A 26,418-nucleotide genomic window follows, 5' to 3' on the forward strand; every position below is an offset into this window, starting at 1 on the left:
ATATCCAGACCTGTGATAATGTTGTTACTCACTCAATCCCTCAGATTTCTTTTGAAACAGCTCGTGACAAAATGGTTGATTTTAACTTTATCCCAACAAACATATTACATTAATGTTAGAAGAGGTTGCTAGAAAACGTTTCAATTTCGGGTTATAATGGTATAAAACATGTAAGCAACATGTTTAAAAGTGGCAGCAAAACATTTTAAGCGAGCCCGTGTTAATAGCTAGGCCTACATTATAGCCAGGATTTATTTGCGGGTGTCGCAGAATTTCCAAAATGTGGACTTTCAAGTTCCACTAAAGTGGGCTCACCCACCCCCTATCATTTAATCTTTTCGGGCTATACTGAACAGTTGAACGACTCTGTTGGCTATATTTTAACATTCCATCTGAAAAGTGGACTTTTTTTTGCAAATCTGTCACCAAATAACCCCCCCCCCTTTTCATCAGCTTACACCCAATGATCCCCGAAATGTCTTCAAGGCCTTTGCTTTGACCCAGTTTCCAATTCTGAGGGGACACAGCCGGCTGCATGGCGGGCGACACAATGGTGTTTTGTGGCCATTCAAAAAGGTGGCGGCAAAAAACTTCTGAGTGTGCCCCCCCTTCCCAAATCCCTTGATCCGCCACTGTCTCAGAAAAGCAGTCAGTCACGTACACACCCAGACAAACATACGTAGGCCTGCGCGCGGTAAGCCAACATTAAATGCGTCCATACCATGCGCCGCAATGCGCGTGAAACCATAGTGCCGTGTACCCGCAGGTGCGTGACTCGCCACTTACCGCGCGTGTTGGACACTGCTTGTATTTGACACGTTTGCTGTCATGACCTGACCCATAAGGTTATTGACCTCAACGGCCTAGCAACCGAACATTTTTTTTGTTATTTCCATAGTGACTGAATAGTTTTGCAAAAATGAACGTCAGATGGTTTAATGGCAATATGTACCTGATCAATGTACGAATAAATCAGAGCTGAAAGTGAAAGCATCTCGGAGACTGCTTCTGGACAAGATTTAGCGACTTCCTTTTATTTATATAATCCCATCGTTCACCTCTTCCAAGCCCTGTCCTGCTACCATATGAAGGACCCCAAAAATACCCCAAAATTGGTATCTGGATGTAGGCTGTTACTAAAGTAATGAAATGAATCGGGCCTTACCATAACTGGTTATTCTGGAGGACCATACAAATAGTCCTGGACGCTTAATTTCTTTCTGCAACCATAATGGGCTGCAATATATCACTAACCGCATAGTCCGAGGCAAGGTTCATTATTGTCAGGGTTAAGGTCTTAGGGTTAGGGTCTTATGGTTAGGGTTAGGGTTTAGGGTTACGGATTAGGGTTAGGATTATATTCGTATTTATTAGTACTAATATACTAGTAATAGTATATTGTGTGTATGCACTTTATTCCGTAATCAATAAGTATCATAAACAAACACCTTTCTGGCACAACGAATCATAGCACAGTCGTGTAGGCATTAGACTATGGATACATAGATTGTGGGTTCGAACCCCAGGTAAACCGTTGTAGAATTTTAATTCTATCGATTTCTTTTTATTTTATTAAGTAAGAGTAAATAACAATGGTAACAAACTCGTGTTATATCTAGCCTCATAGGCCTATAATTACATGTACAATGTATGTACTATGTGTTATCGCATTACGGCCCATTATGGTTGCAGAAAGAAATTACGCGTCCTGGACTAGGTCTATGCATGTGTTCCGTATTGAAATATGTGTTGAAAATGTGCGACTTAAATGACTGACAATAAACAAATTTAGTTATATAAAAGTGAAAATACATTTCACAACATAATATTTAATTCCATTACAATAAATATCAAAATCAACAATTTTTCTTTGTACAGATCACAAGAGACATTACAAAATGAAGCTTAGTTGTAACCCAAATACAGATAGATCCCCCATTAAAAAAAAAATATTTTATTTTTATTAATTGTTTTTTATAGCCAATCAAAACAACAACCATGATTTTAGGTATCAACCTTGTCAATAACATGCAATTTTCACACACTGATTCTTAATCTGCCTTACATCAAAACTTTTAAAATAACTTGGGTGAAAATTTACCTTAATAATAACTTTGGCTAAAACTTTACTTTAAAACAAATATTCTGATTTTTCTTCTGATAGTTTTTCATAATTGAAATTTTTTACTAGAGATATAAATTTAAATTATTGCACATATTGTTTTCTGTTATCAATTGGGCTATTCCAGTTGAAATCCATGCACCGCTTGGAAGATATGACTTAAATCTTCCACACAGGGAGTGTGAATTTCAAATGTGGTTACCTGAATGGGTGACTCCATTTGAAATCTACACCTGTGTAGGAGATTAAGGTCAGGTCTTCCATATGGGTTGGATTTCAATTGGAATGTCCCATTGTGAGAAAGAAGTAGTGCACAATAACACTGTTTTTCCTTAACTGCTTAAGAATTTCCCATTTTCATTATTTTAATTTACAAAAGATTTCCACAATTTGTTTGTCCTTGGATATTCAGTGATCAATGATGATCAAGATATTGAGGGTTTGGAGCAAGAAAGGTCTATCTGCAATTATGATAGCTGCCCCATTGACATTCTATTAATAGTGTACACGTATATGACAGCTGGCAGCTATTCCAGATAGGCCTTTCTTATGCTACACCCTTGAGTTGTTACAAGCCAGAATACATTTTCAGCCAAATTTACATTTCCACTTACAAGTTGTATCAAAATGATTGGTACCCATTATTTTCCATTAATAGTGGATGAGTCTGCACATAAAAAATTTAACACATGATCCACATAAAATAGATGATTGTGTAACAAGTCATAAACTATATATTCTGGACATTTCAAGAGTATCCAATTTTACATTTGGAAGAAGCAAGCTTTCAATAAACATCAAAATTGATGGGTACCAATCATTTTGATACAGCCTGTACATACATGTGGACCTATAGGCATACTTGCATGCTCTGATGGATCGAAAGCATAACAAAGAAATACAATGCAGCAAGAATTCTTTAATATGTCTTGTGCATGTTTATATCAATATCTAGATATCATGCAGTACCATCTCTCATACATTCATAAAGAATACATAATACGATAAAAGGCAAATAAGTTTGGCAAAACCATTACATCTAAATAGACACTATACTGAAATAGGCTTGCCACTGGCATACGTTTGGTATTCTGTACCATACATTTTTGGTACTGCAAAAGTCTGTTGTGGTCCAGATTTTGGTATTACCCACGGTGTATCAACAGGGCAAGAAAAAAGTTCACGGTTTTTGGGATCTGAAGGCGGGCCGTATGATGTCGACATCGTAGATTTGATTCCCTCGTGAGGGATACGGACAAACCTCTCTGGCCATCTGACTGGTTCTTTGATGGCTGTTTTGAAAACCATTTCATCTTGCATAGGTGGTCTTGGGCGTGGCACAGAATCTTTCGGAAGTGGACTGCAAGTAAAAAGAAAACATGTAACAGTAAGTATATTTATATAAGAAAAATATCATTTTATTCAGAAACATTTATAATTATTTAATCTAAAAAAGTACCAGAATTTGTCAATTGTCAAAAAATATCAAATCTGCTGATCATTCATGATGCCTGAAAGATTTTTAGATCATCATCATGAATGTTGACACCGCACTGAACAATGTACGCATCTCATTTTAAACATTCCACTTCGTACCTCTGGGTACGTAATGTGTATGTACCAAACATTTCTTACAGATTAATTTGTTTAGCAAAAATATCGTCAAATTTAAATTTCGTTCTGGTATACCAGAACCAAATTACAACACTGGCCAATAACTCGCAAACGCAAAATCGGAATCAACTGAAATTTTGGGAATAAGCCTTTTTCGTGGATATCTACTGAAAAATGTCATAAAAAGAGGATGCTAGGATCACAAAATCCTCCTTTAAGTGATTACGAGTTAGAATTGGCATTAGAACTCAATGCAAATCATTATCATCAAAAAGTATATCTTGCATACTTACTTGTGTTTTGTCCCATGTCCCCAAGCTTGAGAATAGTCCTCACATCTCCAATATGTTGCAGCATCTTTCTTTGGGTATCCATCAAGTTCATGTCTACTGAATCTCTTATGAACACGGTGAGATGTCGGTACATAAGGGTCGAGTCGTTGAAGCACGCCATTATCACGAACAAGAGAAGGTTTGTACTTTGGAAGGTTATTCTAGAAAAATGAAAATAAATTGAATAGCTGGTATTAGTGGAAAGATGGTCATCATGAGACATGGAAAGCAAACCAATTTTAAACGAAGTTAATTTGAATTTTCTATCCCATAATTCAGGCCTATAATACATCCATCGTATGTGTGAGTTACAGATTTTGACATCTGGACAAGCCTTATGGTTTATATATCGGCTCCATATATTCGAAATATGAAGGCCTATATTACTGAAGACTTGCATTTTGGGCTTTTCTAAAATACTTATTCCTTCAAACCTATAAATCTGGATAGCCTGTGTTGGTGGTATCTCTCCCAAAACTTTTTAAGATTTGGAAAAAGCTGGAAAGCGTTTACCCTGAGCCGTCAGTCCAATTTCTTTTAAATGTAAATTTCCCCAATGTTTCATTCATATGAAGAAAAGTAACTTACTGCAAGTGGTGAAGGCATGCTGCTATGGTGGTCTTGTAATGAGGTTGACTGTGGGTTAGGATTGAATGTGCTTGGGAAGTCAACACCAGGCTGCATATTAGCACCTTTGTATTGTGCTGCCATTTCACTTTCTTGGTTTTCCATGGTCAGAGGTTTTCTCCATGGCCGACCCTGAAGCTGAAAAAGTAAAATGTAAAGATATTGTTTAAAATGTATTCAATTTCATCAACAATTTAAATTGGAACCAAGTAAACTCCAAAAAATTTGTAAAATTTCAAAAAGGTTGCCAGAAAATGTTTAAATGTCAAATAAAATTAAAGTTACAAAACATTTGATAACAATTTCCTTTTTAAAAGATTCCACAAAACTTTATAACAAAATGTTTTTAATTTGTATAATATTGTTTGGAAAAAATAAGTAGGCCTACGTTACAACATTACATTCTGATAACTCTGATGATAATTATAGATTTGAAAATGTTATCCTAATTTTTAGCTATAATTAAAAGGCCTATATTGTATATTGTATTTCAGAAAAGAAGAAAAAAGTTTTAAAATACCATAAAAAAAATCATCATTCTTACCTTTTCTCTGAGATCTTTATTGTGATGTATTTTCCAATGTCCCGGCGCTTTCTTGTGTTGATCATTAGCCAATATTCCGCCATGGTATTTGTAGTCATGTGTCTGCCCTGTCGTTGTTGTATACGGCTTCATTACCTCATCTTGTTTAGCTAGATGTGGGGGCAGTGGATTGTTAACTGTTGTCTATTAAAGAGAAACAAAAAAAATTTTTAAATGTAAGCTTTACTTTTTGTCCTTCACTCAACAAATTTCATAATATTTGAAGTTTGATATCATCGAGAAATTTACATCTCCAGAAGCATGCATGGTCATGGACTGATAATATTTAGTAGCCCATGGTAAAAATTGTGTGTGCACTGCAACGTGGAAAGTTAATCATGGAGGTATTATTTAATGACATTTTACTGTACAGAAATTATAGTGCAAAATACACAAATCTTTTTAAACTCAAAAATAAATTGTATTGAAAATATAAATTATATTTATAATATAAATTATGTTTTAAACTATAGATCTAGAAAAGGTCTCCTGAGTGACACTCGCGTTTTATCTGCAAAGTCAGCAGTCACAGTGGGCTATCGGCTAAATAAAGGCTATCTAACTAAAAATATCAAACACATGAACAAAGTCTACTTTACTAAGTTTATAAGCTTACCTTGAAATCTGAAGCAGGGAAATAGTGAGGTGGCTTGTAGTCCAATCCTCTCCCTGAGCTGGTTTTGTGTAGATCAAATCGTCTTTCGTTCGCCATTTTTTACTAAAATAATTCCTTAATCTGTCAGCACAAATAAAATGATGTTCACTCTATGAGGTCGTGTTATCGAATCAACGCTATTCACTCGTCGGGCCGACCGGTGTGTTTGCTTTTGTTTATGTTTATGTGGCAGTGGCACCAAGGCGCGGGTGTTTTGGCGTCGTTGTCAAGGCGCCATAGTAACCATGCCTCTGCTACCAACAGCACTAATGAATGAGTCCCGCATGGGAACGACAAATAGCTGCGTTATTGAGTGTGAGGTAAAAGAGACGTATAAACTTTGCTCGGAGCAGGCATAAATAAAAATTCCTTTTAAAATGAATAGGGCGAGCAAATGAGGAACTGTCACGATAAAAAAGCAGTGGCGTAGTTTTTTCTTTTTGTCTTTTTTTTTTTTTTTTTTTTGTTTTTCCATTTTTATTCACCTGTACTTGGGCCTGGTGGAAGGGAAAAAGAACATACAGACATGGTCCACCAGACCCCATCTTAATTACGGTAACCAAGATATGTGCAAAGATACAATCAGATCATGACAATGAGATTTAAATAATACTGCCCCATCATGACAACAGGACCCAACCAATACCTCTGTTAAAAAATAATAAAAAAAGAGCAAATGCTACGCTACCAAGAGTGATGGAAAAGGCAAGCAGAAAAAGAAGTGGTAGCCCAGCAAAAGCATGAAAACACAAAGGCAACTGTTGGGTCCCCCTGCCATGGGTGGGCAGAATCAGCACCATACAACATGCATAATAAGATCAAACAAATGTTGGTTACGAGTGCATTAATAAACTAGACCAGGGATTTTCTAGACAAAAACACAAATCCCACCCAAACACCCCCTCAACAATCAACGCACCCACCCATCCCCCAAACACACAAACATGCAGGACAAATGACAAAACAAAACACTGAAAACTTTCCCATCTCACAGTGCAAATAACATGGTCCACCATGGCAAGAAAAAAAAAAAAAAAAGAAAAAAGGGGTAAAAATATATATAAACACACCACGATAAAAGAAAATTGCATCCCATTAAAAACCAAGATCAAAGGAAAATTTCTTAAAATGGTTACCCAGTTTTCCCTTGCTTTTTTGTCTTTTTTTTGACATTGGAGGGATGGGGTTGGAAAAAAAATCTTGAAGTGTAGTGAATCCAGCACCTTGTGGCGACAAAATAAGTTAATGGTACGCGCGAGAAAATGTGCAGTTTTGGGGCTAAAATGGCCAAATTTGAGGTTAATTTGGTCAGAAACACATATAGGCCTACTGTACAGGTGTCAACATTGGGGGATGATTGTATGGGCCGGACCATCCCCCCCCCCCCCCCGCCGAAAATATGGGGGATTTATTCGCCACAGAGAATTGCTTATGTCCGGTTTTTCTGAGCCTTTTCTGCATGTTATCATTGAAGACACTTGTCGAATCTTAATACTAATTACGGCGTGTCCGTCCGTCCGTCCTCTGTCCGCGCGCTATCGCGTTCGCGTCCCGCGAGTTTCGCGTTCACGCGGTGCACTATCGCGTGCTCGCGCTGCACTATCGCGTGCTCGCGGTGCGCTATCGCGAGGTATCAACGGGAGTGTGCGCGGACTAACAGGTGCATCTCATCGGACCAATAATTATAGGCCTTATTTTCAACACATATTTCAATATTAAGATACCGAACACGTGCACACACCAACGTGTATGGGTCACGAGTTTGGGTAATTAGAAATAGGCCTATCACGAGAAGCGCCCGACCCGAGAACCGCGAAATCTAGTTCATACTGATATTGAGTGACTTAGAGTGAACATGATGTCGGTAGATATGGTCGCTACAATCTCATAGCGACCCTGCTCGCGTGACCCCTTTTTAGGGGCGTCGGGCAGTATATAATCCAGATCCAGATATCATAGCTTATCATCAGATATTCACGCTGGACTATATTAGCCGAATTTCGTTGTTACATAAAAATGGGCGATCTTTTCCTTTAGACCACATATTTATAGGGACTAAATTATTACTTTTGCATCAAGGTTTACTTTTGCATCACAGTTGCCAAACACTTTGCATGTAGTCAAGGTTTGTTTAATGTATTTGGAAGGAGGGGCTTCGATAAATGAGGGAAATTAAAAACAAGGTCGAAACAACTTTTTGAAAACAAGTTAAAACGGCTATTCTGCTAGGAAGTTTTTGTCTCAAAAAACAATTTAAAAATTATCGGAAAATCAAGAAACATACCTTCATAAAAGCAGCATCACTTCCGTCACATAAAAAGATGATTAGATGAAAGTGGCAAAGAAGTTGTGAAATGGGGGGATTTTTTTTAAAAGAAATATAGGCCTACATCGTGTTTGTTGTGAAATTCGCCATCTTGAATAAATGCAGAATTGTGTCAAGCAGTAAAAAAAAACTGTTAAACGCTTTTCAAAATGTTTACGCGAAGATTTCATGTCTCTGCGACATTCCGTTCAAGAGAAATGATGTTTTAAAGTACCGAAACGCGGAAAATCGCTTATTTCACCTTTTCCTCCAGAGTTTGTACCCTATTCCAGAAAAATACAGAACTAATTATTTTGAATTCAAAAAAAATATTTAAAAAAAAATCCTAATCCTTTAGTTAGTCCTATTGAGACTGGTATAATAGCCTCAGGTCCTAACTAGCAATAAAAGTCAAATTTTAATATTCAGCCGATTTTTATAAATAAGGGCCAAAAACATACCGTACATTTTTAGGGTGTTTTTTGTATGCTGTGACAATCAAGCCCAAAGACTTGTACTAAGACTAATTTCAGTTTATGCATTCTAAATTTTTGAAAAGACATGTTTCATTCATAACCAACCATTTAATTAAAAGTAACACAAAAAAGTGTAAATTATAACAAAATTTCAGGATATACTCAAGATTTTGAATGGTTAGACTTGTTCCAAGTCTGTGATTTTTGTGCTATGATTGTCAGAAAACATGCCGAAATTGCATGTTTTTGGCTCTTTTTCAAGAAATTAATAAAATAGTGAACTTTTTCTTTTATCTCCAGTTAGGACTAAATGAATGATTAGGATTGAGCTATGTTTCATTTGGCAGAACTTGATATTTTTTTAATCCCCAAAAATTGGTGCTGTATTTTTTCTGGATTATCAGTGTTGCCATTTTGTTTTGGAAAGCATTTTATTGTTACTGAGTCTGAAGTACCCCCCTGCCCCTGTTTCATTGGTAACAATTATGATCTTTTTGCATAGGCCTGCTGAATATTCAGCACTCGGCTTCATGCAGATTAACAATGTCTATTAACCTTAAAACCCATTTTTGAGCTTTTTTGAGGATTTTGGACGCATTTCTAGACTTTGCAGGCGCATAGTGTCGACATAGCCTAAGTAAATATTTTTCCCTGCAATGAATCACGTCCTAAAAGTACTCCGCCGAGCGACGAGCGATTGGTATTTCACCAATAAGATACCTCGCCTTTCCGAACGCAAGAAAATGAGTCCTATCTGATAGAAGCCGATCGCTAGATCGCTCAGTGATATAGTACAAACTCAGATGTAGAGATATCCCCGCCAAGGCCACATCATTTCACATTTTAGGTGAGATAGGCCTAAGGGGGGGGGGGCAGCTATGGCTGGCATTGAGGCTGCAGTATTGAAATATGCGTGAAATTGGATTCGTCTAAAGACTTGTGATTTAATAGAGCCAGTGCTGACAGCAGCGTGGTCTGAGCTGAATGGGCTATCCTGTTTTTTACATAATGATAATATTCTCAAACAGTTGAATATATCACATTATAAACATTATTAATGTACGATTTAAAAACGTTACGGTGAAAATGCAGTTAAATAACCTATATGTGTTTAAAGAAAACAGCAATCGCAGCTGAGTTGAGTATTGAATTTCCAGTTAGTGTATTGAAAACAAAACCTGCGTTTTAAGCTGTTTTATCTGACAACAAAACGTATTTTCTTGTAATGGCAACGCCATATGGGGTACGGAGCATGCGCAGATCGTATCAATGTGTATTAATGGAAACGGTATCTCTCAATGTCAGAGCGGTATCTCATATCGTGTAAGTGATATGCTTAGCCTGAGTCGCTCGACCTATCGAACAAAATGGCCATGCATAGCTTTTGAAGAACGAGTAGATTCGCCATACTAACACGGTAATTTTTGACACGAAGATATAGGGATGAAGACGCTGTGAGGCACCTGCTCGGCCAATAAAGTGTTTTCCCAAAAATAATTCATCATGATATTTTATGATACGCATTTCTCATTTTGCGCTAAGAATATAAATAGAACGTGTTCATAACAACGGCCCTTACTGACGTCATTTCATAAATATTCAAATTACTGACATCATCTCATGAATGTTCAAATTAATGACGTCGTTTCATAAATATTCAAATTCGTCCTCTTATGAATATGCAAATTACTGACGTCATCCCATGAATATTCAAATTAATGACATCATCTCATGAATATCAGACGTCGTACGTCTCATGAATATACAAATTACTGACGTCATCTCATGAATATTCAAACTATCTTATGAATATGCAAATTACTGACGTCATCTCATGAATATGCAAATATCATGACGTCATCTCATGAATATGCAAATTGCTGATGTCATCTCATGAACATGTATTTACTGACGTCATCTCATGAATATTCAAATTAATGACGTCATCTCATGAACATGCAAATTACTGACCTCCTCTCATGAATATTCACATTAATGACGTCATCTCATGAATATGCAAATTATTGACATCATCTCATGAATATGCAAATCACTGACGTCATCTTATGAATTAATGACATCATGTCATGAATATGCATTACTGACGTCCTCTTATGAATATGCGAATTACTGACGTCATCTCATGAATATCCAAATTAATATCTCATGAATATTCGAAATATCGACGTAATCTCATGAATATGCAAATTAACAACGTCATTTCATGAATATGTAAATGAATGACGTCATCTCATGAATATGCAAATTACTGACGTCATCTCATGAATATTCAAATTAATGACGTCATCTCATGAATATTCAAATTAACGACGTCATCTCATGAATATGCAAATTAACGACGTCATCTCATGAATATGCGAATTAACGACGTCATCTCATGAATATGCCAATTAACGACAACATCTCATGAATATGCAAATTAACGTCAACTCATGAATATGCAAATTAATGACGTCATCTCATGAATATTCAAATTAACGACGTCATCTCATGAATATTCAAATTAACGACGTCATCTCATGAATATGCAAATTAACGACGTCATCTCATGAATATGCAAATTAACGACGTCATCTCATGAATATGCAAATTAATGACGTCATCTCATGAATATTCAAATTAATGATGTCATCTCATGAATATTCAAATTAATGACACCGTCTCATGAATATGCAAATTAACGCCGTCATCTCATGAATATGCAAATTAATGTCATCTCATGAATATTCAAATTAACGACGCCGTCTCATGAATATGCAAATTAATGACGTCAACTCATGAATATGCAAATGACGTCATCTCATGAATATTCAAATTAATGACGTCATCTCATGAATATGCAAATTAATGACACCGTCTCATGAATATGCAAATTAACGACGTCATCTCATGAATATGCAAATTAACGACGTCATCTCATGAATATTCAAATTAACAACGTCATCTCATGAATATTCAAATTAACAACGTCATCTCATGAATATTCAAATTAATGACACGTCTCATGAATATTCAAATTAACGACGTGTCTCATGAATATGCAAATTAACGACGTCATCTCATGAATATGCAAATTAACGACGTCATCTGATGAATATGCAAATTAATGACGTCATCTCATGAATATGCTAATTAATAACGTCATCACATGAATATGCATATTTTATTTCCGACGTCCCATGAAATAACGTTATTAATATTCAAATTGCTTACGTCATTTCATAAATATTCAAATTATATGAAAATTTAAATTATGTTAGCCCATAAATTTTTTTATGAAAATTATATTTTCATGATATGACATAATATTTTTGAAACATGAATATTTTTAATGTGCGAGAAACATTCATAAAACTTGAATATTCTAATTAGTTATCTTATATTTTCATACAATCTTTGAATATTCATCACGATGACATAAGCATTCCCATGACCTCACAAATTTGGACACAATAACCGATTCACTCGAGTCACTTTCAACCACGCAACCTCCATAAATATCTCTTCCTAGCTAGTTTTACATCATATCTTTTAATTGAATCTTTAGTTGCGTGGTTTAATGTATTTTTAATATTTTTAATAATAAAAGATTTCAAAACACAAACCTTAATCAAAACAAAATGCATATGATCTTATACTAGAATTCATTGACCTCATTAATCTAAATCAATGTATGAATATGCAGGACCTGATTTAATTTAATTTCTTGGGTCTTGGGCGGGGCCTTAGCCGTGAGAAGAAGCGCGTAGGAATGGGAGCCCTGGTGGGGTCCAGGGTGCGAAGCCCCCGAAAGCTGGTTACAGAAGCTGGGATGCAGAAATGGTGCCAAAATGGCGGGCCCATATTGTGATACGAATCAGTTAGCTACAAAATATTTTTGGAAAATATGATTTGTTTATATATAGGGCCTATAGTTCAATATTAACAATGAAAAAGAGAATATCTACATTTTAGGGGCCCAAACAATTTGGCGGTCATGGGTTCGGGCCCATCTGATCCAATGGTAAATCCGGCCCTGGATATTTCATGAATAAATTCACGTAACGCGCAAATCGCAGCAGAAAAAGCCCGTTTTTACGTCACTGCCCTTTAAACTTACGAACCACAATGCGCGATACGAGTAGCCAGCTAGCCTTTGTTGATTCAGAGAAAACATGCATTCAAAAGTTGTTCAACATTTCTGACTTGGAAGTTGCCCAAAAATACAACACGTGATAACTGCAAAACGTTCATGAACCCTTGGATAACGTGATCGTTCCGTGGTGTTACGTTATTTGGAAAAAGGTCCTAGTAGTTGATAATTATGCCCTTTAACCGTGCAAATTGTTTGTTACACAATAAATTTAAGATAAATCCCTAAAGGATTAGGGGCCAATCAAGTATTAGATTTAAAATTAAATCTTTAAAATTTAAAATTCAAATCTATGAGATTAAAATTGATTGGTCCCTAATTACAATCCTTACGGGTTTATTTTTAAATCCTTGAAATTTAGAGTGACGTTTTAAGGTTATAGGTTAGGGCAGAGAAGATTCTCATCTTCTCTGGTTAGGGTTATTAATAGTGTTAATGGTGGTTAGAGTTAATGGTTAGAGTTAATGGTTGGTTAGAGTTAATCTTGGTTAAGATTAAGGTTATAGTGTTAACTAGCCGGCTTTGCCAAAACAATACATGTTGCAGGTTAGTCCCGTGACCCCTGAGTTAGTGTTACTCCGCAAACACCAAACGTTTTATACAGAAAAAAAGTTTTTTATTGTCGGGTTGTATAAAGGGTATAAAACGTTTTAATAAAGATTCACAAATATTTTTGGAGACAACATGCTAAACATTAAAACAATGTTATAAAGGAGCTGACAAAATATTTTGCAAAAAATGTTTGCCTAAAAATATTTTACATTAATATTTTGACTTAACAACATTCTTGTATCCCTGTAAGATACATTTTAATAAACGTTTTCATATGACCGTGTATATAACCCGACATTTAAATGTTATTAATACGGTTTGAATAAAACCAAAACATTTATCAGTTTTAAGACTTTCGTGTGTGCGAAGAACAAATGAGATCCCAGAAAGGTTACCACAAAACGACCACGAAATCCGTTTTTCATAATTTTTTATAAAAACGCAAGTAGTAAATACACGCTTCTGTTTAAAAAAAAACCCAATCAATTGCGCTCTTCAAGCAAACACGTTTTTGTTGTATGAGCCCAAGGCTGTTCATATATTGGCATTGCCTCAGCAACAGGTCTGTTCGCAAGTTGTAGCTTTTATTTGGTAATTTTATATTCTACAATTTTGTTCATTTAATTATTGACAGAATATCATACACTTCAAAAATAATTGCTGCGTTGTCCACATCTAAATTGGGCGTTGAAATAATTCGCTGTCGTAGTGCACGTTAGAATATGACCGTTGCCAGGTCAACTGGATCACGCTTTCCTTGTTACGAACCACTGATCGAAATGATCACAACACAAAGCCTATGGCATATCAAAATTCGGAACAGGTGCTTGAGCCCAGGCTTGGAGCAGTAACCAATGGTTACTAACGTGCACTACGGCAGCGAATAATTCTCAAGGTGAGCTGAGATAGACATCTTTCTCCATAGAACATTTTACAAGCTACGTATATAAAAATGACTCATGTTGTAAACACAATTTTGACCATTTGTTGTTGTTTTTTTGTTGTTTTTTTTTGGTTTTTTGGGTGCCAAAATTAGAGTTTACAAGTTGTTGATCAGGATATTTATCAATTTAATTATTTTTTCTACATCCTGAAAAAAGATGCGTGAATGGTAACTAGGCATATTGCTGATCTTATTTGAAACAAAAACAGAAACGGATCCTAAAGAAATTGCTCACAAACGTTCACCAAAAATTGTACTATCCCCTGTAGGTGTCATTTGACGCAAGTTTTAAGTGAAATACAGATACCGTAAAACCCCGTCTACAAGCATATAGAGTGCTTCTGGTGAAAGCTACATTAATCCAGGCGACATTATGGAGTTTGAGCAAATAAATTACGAATACAAACAAGTATTATTTTAAGTACAATCTTATGGTATTGGCATATTTACGCTTGTTTCGAATTAAATTAGCTTTCATAAAAAACACTATTATATGCTTGTAGACGAGGTTTTATGGTATCAAATAGTTATTAGAAAAGTCTCAATATTCATATCTGGGCCCACAAGATGTATAGCAGTCGATCTAATCACAGATATATGGCCTTTGCAGGGGTGCATCGAGCCGTTGTATAGCCCCGGACCGTGGTCAGCAGTAAACTCGTTGGTATACCAGTTCCTTAAAACAGATAACACAAAGAACTAGAGTCAAGATTCATGTATCTAACTATACTAAGTAACAAAGTTTATTTGAATTAGGAAAGAAAACTATTTCCATATCCCCGAAACTTTTACGGGTTAGCCAGGGCCGGATTTACCTTTTTGGGACGCTGCCCCACCCCCATCTCACCGTTGGAGGAAGCGCATGTTTACTCAACTGGCCAAAAGAGTGAGAACAATAATGTTGTATCGATGACACCCCCCCAACCACCAGCACCCCACCCCCACGTGAAGCATAATGATAGATCGATCAATTGAAGGTTTACCAAGAGCATTCCTATCCAATGTGACATTAAATGTTGTTATTTCAGAACAACGTTAGAAATTGGAACTTATATAGGGCATAATATTTTTTTCGAAAAAGAGACGGGAATAAACAGATCCTGACTTTTCCTTGTTTGTCACTTTTACCAAAAAATCCAAAATCTGAAACTGAAATAAAACTTTTCCTGGTCACGCACCCACATGCACCACCCACACATTTCCCCCACACCATAAGACCATTATATCGTTATAATTCAATAAATTGGAGGAAACCGATTAATACCAATTGTTCTACTATATATATATATCTTCTGTATAGGTTTTTTTTCCAAGAGGTTGTATAAAAGGTATGAAAATACCAAAATAAACTTTCTCGATCACCCCTCCATTGGAGAAATAGACAGTTTTTTGATGTTTTTTTTCCAATTTTCAATGAGTAGATAGCAATTAGCTTCTTAAAATAGAACACCCCTTTGGGTTTTTCTTTTAACTTTTTTTTTTTTTTTATTCCTATATATATATATAAAAGTTTAATAAAAGGTATAAACACCAAAAATTTCCATTTCCCCTCACACCAAAAGACTATTAATTTTTACCGGTTCTAATTAATGCAAATTTTCACTCGACAGCATGCAGTTTTTGTTTGTTTGGTGTTTTTTTAAGTATCAGAATGCTAAAATAAACTTTCTTGAACATCCCCCATTTGAGAAATTGAAAAGGGTATGTAATGCCTTTTCAATTTTAATTTTTGCTATCTAAGATATGAAAGCCCTGAGATGTTTCCAAAAAGGTGGGATACAAGGTATGAAAACACTAAAATAAACTTTCTTTGGTCACACACCCACACACCGAAAGACAATTTTAACAGGTTTTCAAGAAATTGTTTATAATTTTGTATGCATGCTATCTTCAGTAGACAGCAAGGGGCTTTCGAAATGTTTGCCAAAAGATATGGAATTACCAAAATAAACCCTCCTTGTTTACCTATGCGAAATTAAAAAGACATCAGTGCCTGTGTCAGTGTCTTGTCCAAATTCGAGAAATCGAGAATGGACATTTCCCTTTTATAGGACTAACCTAGCAAACACACAACGTTTAGATGTCGGGTTTTATAAAGGGCATAAAAACGTTTTAATAATAATAACATTCAGAAAACATTTGTGAAAACGTGATGCAAAACAAAAATGTTATTTAACTATTGACAAAATATTTTGCAAAAATGATTGCCCAAAATATTTTACAAGCTTTGCAAAATCTTCCCCGTCGTTTGTCACGTGACCAATCAGATGCCTGATGAAGTTCGGAGTTACCGGACGCAACTGTCACATGTAAGTTGCAAATTTCATTTCCAGAATTCGATTTAACTTTACCTTATATTTTACAATAACGTTTTAAAAACGTATTCATGACCTTTATATAACCCGACATCGAAATGTTATTAAAACGTTGGAATAAACGTTTTAAACGTTTTAAGAACATTTGTGTGTTTGCTGGGGATTCATTTTAGAAATAGAAAATAAACCTTTTCCTTTTATTATAAGGGAACTCTATTCATTTCAGAACGGAACAAAGTTAAAAATATTTTATTCCATGGCGGATTAAAGTTAATTTCCGCAAAGGAATAAAGACAGTGTACCCATTTATTTTCCTACACCGTACCAGAATATAATTATTTCAACATGGAAGAAATGCAATTTTTGTATAAAAACAGCCTATGTCTGTACCTTTTATCCCACTCCCCAACAAGGACTATTCCCATATCCAAAAAGACTATTCCCTGATCTTTTAGCAGGTTCTGTTCATTCCCATCTCTTTTTCAACAACAACAAAAAATCGTCTAATTTTTGGGGCTCTGGGCCCGGTCCCATCTGGCCCAATGGTATATCCAGCCCTGTTCCTAGCATACTAATTCTTAATATGAATTCTATGGATACTAACATCTACACAATTTGGTCATTTTTCAGTCACCAGGTTTAAAATATGAAAAAATGAGAAGTCATGTTAGGACCAAAGATATAAAAAGTTTCTTTTGAGATATTTTAAGAGCAATACATTTTCCAACAAATGCAAATAAAAACTTGAATATGAACATGTTGAAGAAATACATATAGCCAATATGCTGTTTTGTATCAAATTGGATCGACCCGATTTAGTTGGTCACCGGTTGGTAATGTGACTATAATCTTGGTCAAACTTCAGCAAACCTAAAAAACATCAATATGCCAAATAAGTTACATTTAACTATACGCGCTGACACATGTTTTTTGCACAGAACTTACCTCAAATAAATGCAACATTCATTTGGCGCAGCTCGTCTAAGCATGCACGTTTCATCTGAGGTGCGAATCCTTCTTCAGTAATTCATCCATTCTTGCCTGTATTGTCCATCCCTTGTATGATTCTTGTCATCATTATTTGCTTCCTTTTCTCCGGTTTCCAGTTCTTGAAAGTTGATTGCCATTCAGTGATTTTATACCATTTCTTGTCACGTCCGTGGTCTTCGCAACTTAACTCCAGTTTACTTCGCGAAATGCCGTGCCTTTGATTTAGTCTCCTCACAGCAAACTTCGTCACCGGTAAATGTAATATAAAAAGATTTATTTTCATTGGTTAGTCAACTTCATTCATTAATGGAAAGTAGCAATTGGTGAGTCAGTAATACTAGTCCGTCTAGAAGGACTATGGTCCGTATGCACAAAAGAGTTAGACCAGGTCTAAAGTTAGACCTGGTCTAAGTGAAATTTTATCCCAGAGAAAGGACATTTTCCTTTACATTTGCTTCAGTTATTTTGTATTATTTTTGACCTTTGCATTTAAATCTTTAGATTTTGCTAGCTACTCTAGGAAGGAAATAAGAGTAAAGGATCATTCCTGATGGAAATAAATTCCACTTAGACCAGGTCTAACTTTAGACCCGGTCTAACTTTTTTGTGCATACGGACCTATGACAATAGGCCTACTCGCCTGGCGGCGAGGAGTCCCGGGGACTAAGTGGCACGCAAAAAGGTGAGTCAAAAATTTTGAACGGGCAAGCCTATAATATTGTGCCTGTTGAATTTCGAATTTTCCTGGTCTCGAGAGACCATTTTAGCTATTCCAAAATGGCTATAAAATATACAAAATGTACTCCAAAAAAGGCAATTACTCACTCCTGCACTCATTGGGGACACCCCTGGGAGGGAGGGGGCATAATGATCCCCCGGAATTTTGAGGTGGTGGACTGGTGGTCTTTGAGAGCTTGAAAAGAGCTTTTTTCTTTCTTTTTTTTTTTTAAAAGGGGGTCTCGGATTTGAGAAAGGTCAAAATCCTGGGTAATCCCTTCGCTTTTTGAGCCGAAATAATAAGCCCAATCGGCATTGGAAGTTTGCAATGCATTGTGGGACAGTTTTTGCAGTTTTAGGACACTTTGTCCTTTGACCTATCGGGAAAATTGCTGTAATTATTAATAATTTATTTATTATTGTCATAATGTTATCATTAAAAATATTTAAATAATTAATTCATTTAATAATAATGTTTTTTAAGTTTGTTTTATTCTAGTAACAAGTTTTAAATTATATTTTGTACGCACAAAACCCGAATTTTCCAGATAGGTCAAAGGGCAAAGTGTCCTAAAAAAACCGGAAGTTACAATAGCGATTTGGCTTATTATCTGTAAATGCCTGATTCGGCGTTAGAAATTGGCTGTTTTTACCCCGAAGTCCCATTATTGTTTTATTGGATTGTTTTATTGGATTCTGTCACCTTTTATACCTTTCACATGATGACATTTCATTTAGTATGTAAATGTACATTTATCGTGTGAAAATTAGAAAAGCTTGAAGAAAAAATGAGCCATCTTATTTTTATAGAACTGAGCTCTCATCTCATTACGTAGAAGACCAAGTGGATTTCGAACTCAAGTGGATTTCGAACTTAACGTTCATCACATTTAAGGCCCATTCGGTGATGTGGCTCATCCGGGTCGTAAAAATCATCAAAATGCAGATTTTGGTACATTTGTCATTGTCATACATGTGCAAACATAGCCTGCTAGTGGTTCAGCCGAAAGCCGTGTATGAAAGACAAAAGACATATACATGAATCTGTAATTTATATACTGACAATATCAATTATCTATACAATTGGGTTTCAACTTGATCAATAATACCGTTTCCTTGTTGTTTTTTACACACATTTTTCATTATACCTAATGACAATGTTCCTTCACTTTTAGGTGATTTATACACAATTTAATCTATTGAGAAATAAGTAGATTGAATGTCATTTCATGAGACTGAAGTTCTTTGTCGATTTGAAATATGTATCATGCAATTAACATCGAAAAGTTAGTTTGCCAATTGGCGCGGCTAATATTATATTGGTCTTCAGTCAAAAACATTTCTGGTACTGGGTTATGAAATCGACATACATAAAAATAGATTATAATTTAACCGAATTTTAGACAGCTAGCCTGTCTGTCCTTGTATCGCTGCCATTATTAATTCCCCCACACAAAAATGCAAGACAAAAAGCCTAAACCGATCCGAGGTGGAAACCCGGTATTCATTTGTTGAGTCGTTCGTGTACTCGATTACACGGGAGAAAGCATGACTAGACGAGAACGACAAGAGCATTACAATAACGCATGATTGTGGTTTTAGTTATATGTTTGGGTTTTTCATGTTTATCTTTTTACAATCGACGGTTTCCGGACGCTTAATTTTTTTCTGCAACCATAACGTGACGCAAAAATGTTATAACCCATAGGAACACATAGGAATGGGTTATAGGGTTAGGGTTATGGTAAGTGCAGTGTTAGGGTAAGGGTAAGTGTTAGAGTTAGGGTTAGAATAAAATTTTTGAGTCCCGTTATGGTTGCAGAAAAAATTACGCTTGCCGGACCTGTTGTGCAAAACGGGGTATACCGTATTTAGGCTATCCGCGCGGTGCTGGGTTATAGATTCAGGTGAGATTAGGCTAGCTTGTGTTATAACGGATAAGAATGTGTTGGTGAGATTAGGCTAGGTTGGATTAGGTTAGGCTAGCTTGTGTTATAATGGATAAGATTATGTTAGGTTGGATTAGGTTAGGTAAGGTTGCGTTATAACGGATAAGATTATGTTAGGTTTGTCATGTTAGATATAGGGTTATGTTAATAAGATTATAATGTTAGGTTAATGAAAGGTTGGGTTATAGGCAAGATCAGGTTATATTGAGTTAAATTGTGTCTTAGATGCCAAAAAAAGGTATGTCTCAAACCACAATGCTGCCCGCACTCATGCTTTAAATATCTCTGTAGAAATAAGTATTTGATGGAAGAACTGTGTAATCAACAGTTTAAGTTACTGACAAATTTTCTTAAGTGTATAAGATAAGTTTTTGACCTAGTTTGAGTGGGAAAAAACACATTGGATTATAAAGAATATCGCAAGCCGAGACCAGATACATACTTTTTTGACCTAAGGGACCGTTCACAAACACTTGTTAGGGGGGTTGATGCAAAAAAGGGGGGCCTTAAAATCCTTTACCCTCCTAAGGGGGGCGGGCTGAAAAATTGAGCACAAATTGAGAATTATGTTTTTTCTTATTTTTAAAAGGAGGGGAGGGGCCTGAAGATCTGAAACGGGGGGGGCGAAAAATTTCAGCGATGAAATTTGTTTGCATCATGCCCCCCCCCTAACAAGTGTTTATGAACGGTCCCTAATATTGGGTTAGTTACGGTTAGGATAACAATCATGCAGTACCTTGGAAGGTGCCTCTAATATCAAAGTTAATATTTGATGCTAAAATTATGGGCGATGAAGCATGTTTTTTGTTTTAAAATAAAACGGGTATACATTAAAATGAGTGCAAGACCAGGATAGGTCTCATTTTAGGCCTTAAGGGATCACACAATCAACCTCACAATTGACAACGAGACTCCCTTCCAAAGAAAATGGCAGTTCCCTTTGGTTAACTTTTTTAAATACAAAACGTGCTAAGTATTGGGTTTTTTTTTTTTGTTAAGTTCCCTGCTCTCTAAAAGTAAAGGAGTGTGAAATTAGTGAAAGAGTTTAAGGGGGTACTACACCCCTGTGGTAATGTTGTGACTATTTTTGCATTTTTCTCAAAAAATAATAACACACTGGTAACAAAATTTATGTATATTATTGGGGCAAGGAATCCAATTACTATACTGAAATTTCAGTGACTCAAGACAAGCGGTTCAGTATATATGATTGGAAATGAGGTACATCCTAGCGGTACCTTATTTCTTATCATAAATAACGAACCGCTGGTCGTGGGTCACTGAAATTCCAGTGTAGTAATTGAATTCCTTGCCCCTACACTCTTAGAAAAAAAGGTTCCAGAGGGGGTTCTTGAAATGACAAATGGTTCTTGTTGGAACATCACATCTCCAAAGAACCTTTTAAGGTTCTTTATGTTCTTGAAAAGGGTTCTAAATAGCAAAATGTGGGTTCTATATGGCTATAGGGTTCTTCCAAGAACCATAATTTTAAGGACAATGGGTTCCAGACTGTCAACAAACACCTATGTTGCAATAATATACCTACACATGATAAATGAGTTTTAAATTAAATGTTTTTGTACTTTATCCTTTTGAACAATACTGTCTATAAAAAGTGAGCTTACTAGTTAATTTATTTGATATACCTCTTTCAATGATACACTGGTGAGAATTTCAATTAATTATTCCTGCTGCGTAACGATATGTAGTGTGCAGTAAAGCGGCCATCTAGCAAGTTCACATGTTGACACCATAGAATATATATTCTGCTTTTTAAACTTTTACCCCATAATTTCCCCCATTCTTCAAGCCATGCCTTTATCGGATATCCAATAAATGTACCCAAGATTGCCATCAAAATTACACAATCACAAAGAACACAATCTCATCGTTACTCTTCCCCCAGAAGAAAATCCATAAGTTAACTTGGAATTCTCCCAATGGAAGGACAGTCAACCAAATTGACCTTAAGGTTCTTTCTAGAACCCATTAAAAAGGTTCCATCAAGAACCTGTAGGGTGCTCCCAGTGGGACAAACTGCAAGAACCATTAATGGTTCTTGAAAGAACCATTAAGGTGCTTAATAGAACCTGAATGGGTTCTAGATAGAACCCTGTTTCATGGTTCTTTATAGAACCTCCACAAAAGGGTTCTTAAGTAGAACCTTACATGGTGCTCCCCACGGGACAAGCTTTAGCACCTTTTATGGTTCTAAATGGAACCTTTTTTTCTAAGAGTGTATAGGCCTAATATAAGTAACTTTTGCTACCACTGTGTTATTAGTTTTTGAGAAAAATGCAAAAATAGACACAAAAATCATTATTGTTACCAATGAGGCCGCTGGCTATTGGACCCGAGCAAATTATGTAGGCCTACACCAAGTTCGGTTGACAATACAGATCCTAAACTGTTCGTAACATTTTAATGTTTCAAATTCAGTATTAAGACAACTAAACTTTTATGCGCTATCAATCCTTCATTTCATTTTACTCGTGTAACCGAGAACACGATAGAGCGAGTACGTAGACCCCTATGTCGGGTTTCCACCTCGGATCGAGGTAGGTGTTACGGTATGTCTTGTATGTTATGCGAGGTTAAATTTGATTTCAGCTCTCTATTATTCGGTATAATGATAATCTAACTATTAAAAAAAAGCGCGTTTTATGTCAATTCCATCATCCCGTACCAGAAATGTTACTTTTATAGGCCAAGACACGTACGGCATCTCAAGGATGTCTCCTAGATATACCGTAACATTTAGTTTCTATCGGCTACAACTTCGTAAACCATAATGTTAATGTTCAAAACCACTAAGACTAGAAGGCCTAAGGGGCTGTGCAATAATTATGAGCACTGGTGGAGGGTAAAATGGGGGGGGGGGTGGCGAGCCGAAAGGGGGGAAAGCGATTTTTGGCAAGCCGGGGGGGGCAAGTGATTTTGGCACACATTCATGGGCACCTTTTAAATAAAACGCTCTAAAAAGGCTTAGGAAAACAGTACACAAACGCTTAAATATGCAAATTTTCCTGCTCGCAACACGTATCTAGGCCATTTAAAGACCCATTCAGTGATCCCAAGTGTAAAAAAAATAAAATTGTTTATAAATTGCTTAAAAATGAAGGATAAGTTTGGTATTTTTGAAATGACAAATTTGGCAACAACAAAAAAAAGGAAAACAGTACTGACGAAGATGAAGCCCATATTCAAATACATGTAGCTAATTTAGATACTGTCGGTATCTAAATTACAGATTCGTGTAAAATGTCTTATTTTGTCTTTAATACACGGCTTTCGGCTGAACCACTCGTAGGCTATGTTAGCACATCTATGACAATGACAAAGGTGATGATATTCTAATCAAATAAAAGTGAACAATCTTGCACGATCTGGATCCAGTTTGAACTTTATCTATGGCGTTGTCTTTTTTAAAGACATTTCTTGTTTACGCTTTGCATAGGCTCAAAAAGCAAAGAAAATCTTTCAATTAACACGGTAAGATTTACAATTGTCAGTGTTCAAAATCAGCTTGTAGAACATTCATATTATATTGGTAATATCCAAAAGTTTGATTTCACCTTATATTAAACATCTTGGAATTGGATCAACGGTTGCACGGTAGGCCTATTTTTTGTGGGACATGAGAGCGCATCAGACCATGGAGGTATATCGAATTGCATTCTGAATACGAGGAATCACAGATTCCAAATATCTGGAGGACTAATATCAAAGCTTATCAAATAATTTGTTGAATTCACGTTTCAATACAAATTTGATGGCAAATTATTAAAAAATGATATTTTTGATATTTCTAAAATTTTAAGATCTTTTTTACATAATTATGATACATATCATTAGATTTATAAAGTTTACTTTGAGTACTGTTTTATATCAAAAATATAAATTTTTAATAACGTGCCATCAAATTATTCGATATCAGAAGGATATTCCACGTATTCAGAATGCAAAGTGTCTGATGTGTTCTCATGTCCCACAAAGTACTGAACAAACGTTGTTATCCGCTCCTTTAAACATTAAATCTGAACATTTAGACATAATGACTTCCATAGTTGGTTGAACTTGGTCAGCTTTAACATGATAACAAATTGAGACATTTGCTTTTGAAGATTATGTTATGCATTAATTCTCATCAACACAATAATACCAAAAATCCAATATCAATTTTTATGGTTAATATCTTTTCAGCTCTTTTCAGAGTTTACGCCGTGTCAATGATTGTTGCGCGCGGGTTTGGGCCCGGTTTGGGGAGACTGGCTACAAATAGCAAAAATATACCGTAAAACTTCGTCTACAAGCATATAGGCCTACAGTGCTTTTTATGAAAGCTAAATTAATCCAGTCGCCATCCATCGACAGAAGTATAACATTTTGGAGTTCGAGCAAATAAATAACCGATACAAGTTCATAGAAACAAGTATTATTGTAAGACCAATCTATTGTTTTGGCATATTTTCGGCTGCATGTGTCGTATTAATTTAATTTTTTTTTTTGCAAAACGCTCTATATGCTTGTAGACGAAATTTTACTGGGATGGCGGGCACTCAACTTGCATTTAGTAAGGGTGTGCGGCGGGCCATCAAATTTTGTGAACTGATTTTCACTTTCAGAAACTAACATTTCTGGATTAATTGATCCGGGAGAAATTCTAGCTAAAGAGCTATTTAGCCCGAGTTTTCCTGAACAACTGGAGCATGATCCTGAAAATTATGAGACCCTTGGCCGCCGCACATGATACCTGTGTATGCATGTCATGTCAGTCCCCTTTCTCATCTTCTCTAGTTCTACTTAACTTTGATCAGCATGATGGTGTAAAGTGCAGGCTGTAGCATGTGTACAGAAAGAGTTCAGTCTTCCGTTTCGTGAGTGTCTTCAATATAAAGCAGTTCCAAGGTTTGGTACAACACAAATGATGTTCTTTCTGGAACATAAAACAAAAGGCAACTTCATAATGGTCAAATAGTTCGTGGCAAATAGACCATGAACGTCACAATTTTTCACTTTGTCATGATGATGATGATAAAATGATGATGAAGATGATGGTGGTTGTGGTGATGATGATTTATGTTCATTTAACTATACATGTAAATACTTTTTCTTCTACTATCCTCTTTTCATGTCATTTATTTCGTGACCGATTTCCTAAGAGCAGGCCTGCAGCCAGGGGGATGCCAAAAATGCCAAATGCCCAAAAAGTCACTTTTTTGACCCAAAAAGTCCCATTTGCGAGCGTGGCGAGCGAAAAAAATTGAGGTTTTTTATTTATGCCTTTTTTGGTCCAAAAATGTCCAAATACGCCCCCAGTCCAAAAAGGTCCAAATTTTGAAGAAAAAAGGTCCACTTTTTCAAAATCAGCACCAGCCCCAAAAAATTAATCCTGGCTACGGGCCTGCCAAAGAGTTTATGATGATGAATGAAGATAATGATGGTGTTAAAAGGATAGAATAATCTCAGAAATGATAATCTTCACAATCGTATACTCTGAAACAACTATTAAGATATTCTATCACCCGAATTATCTACAACGATGAAGAAGAAGAAGATGATGATGACGATGATGATAAATGTGATGTTGGTAATGACGATGGTGATGATGAATGTGAATAAAATTGAAAGCAAATGGTGATAAATAAACCTGATCATTACTTACCAATCTGATACTGGAATTTCCGAATGAATCGAACGGAGCGACGACGCGACGGTACCCCAGCTTGATTTCTTTGTTAATGAATTTTCCCGCCAGTTGGCCTTAAGTGGGTGCTACCACATCACCCATAATACATTTCGAGTAATCTGTATTTTTGTACAGGTGATTATCAGTTGATGCGGAGGGGCTCATTAACTCATTACTATTGCACATATGAATAGACCAATATACTTGTTCCCTATATTTCGGACAATGTTCGAGTCCACTTCTCTTTTAAAAGCTTCAAGCTCCATCATAGCTCTCGGCAAGAATTGTGCCCTGCACTTGATTAATTACATTGGTTGACCAAAAGGAAAAAAATATATAGAAAAAAAAAGAAACAAACAGAAATAAAAATAGAAAAATTAAAAATTAAAAAAACTA

The 26,418-nt window shown here is 35.9% G+C and overlaps 1 protein-coding gene and 1 long non-coding RNA gene across 2 annotated transcripts; both read right to left on the reverse strand.

Moving 5' to 3' along the window:
* Positions 1-1,700: 1,700 nt before the first annotated feature.
* Positions 1,701-6,238, reverse strand: LOC140154860 (stabilizer of axonemal microtubules 3-like). The gene is made up of 5 exons (XM_072177508.1): positions 5,895-6,238; positions 5,240-5,422; positions 4,657-4,833; positions 4,030-4,229; positions 1,701-3,482 (listed from the first exon to the last, which is right to left on the reverse strand). Exons 1-5 carry the CDS (start codon positions 5,988-5,990, stop codon positions 3,173-3,175), a joined length of 966 nt encoding a protein of 321 aa, XP_072033609.1. The 5' UTR covers positions 5,991-6,238; the 3' UTR covers positions 1,701-3,172.
* Positions 6,239-12,652: 6,414 nt separating this feature from the next.
* LOC140154190 (uncharacterized) lies at positions 12,653-26,041 on the reverse strand. Its single transcript, XR_011859258.1, has 3 exons — positions 25,999-26,041; positions 17,623-17,908; positions 12,653-15,038 (listed from the first exon to the last, which is right to left on the reverse strand). It is a non-coding gene; the product is annotated as an uncharacterized lncRNA (long non-coding RNA).
* Positions 26,042-26,418: the final 377 nt, after the last annotated feature.

This window comes from Amphiura filiformis, chromosome 6, assembly GCF_039555335.1.
Source record: "Amphiura filiformis chromosome 6, Afil_fr2py, whole genome shotgun sequence".
NCBI classification, from domain to species: Eukaryota; Metazoa; Echinodermata; class Ophiuroidea; order Amphilepidida; family Amphiuridae; genus Amphiura; species Amphiura filiformis.

What these genes read in the sequence shown, in the direction of transcription:
- LOC140154860 (XM_072177508.1), bottom strand. Translation starts at nt 5,990, where the DNA reads ATGGCGAACGAAAGACGATTTGATCTACACAAAACCAGCTCAGGGAGA. An exon ending in GCATGCCTTCACCACTTGCA is followed by an intron (nt 4,230 to 4,656) that starts GTAAGTTACTTT and finishes TCATTTTTCTAG; the next exon opens with AATAACCTTCCAAAGTACAA. An exon ending in GGACATGGGACAAAACACAA is followed by an intron (nt 3,483 to 4,029) that starts GTAAGTATGCAA and finishes TTTTACTTGCAG; the next exon opens with TCCACTTCCGAAAGATTCTG.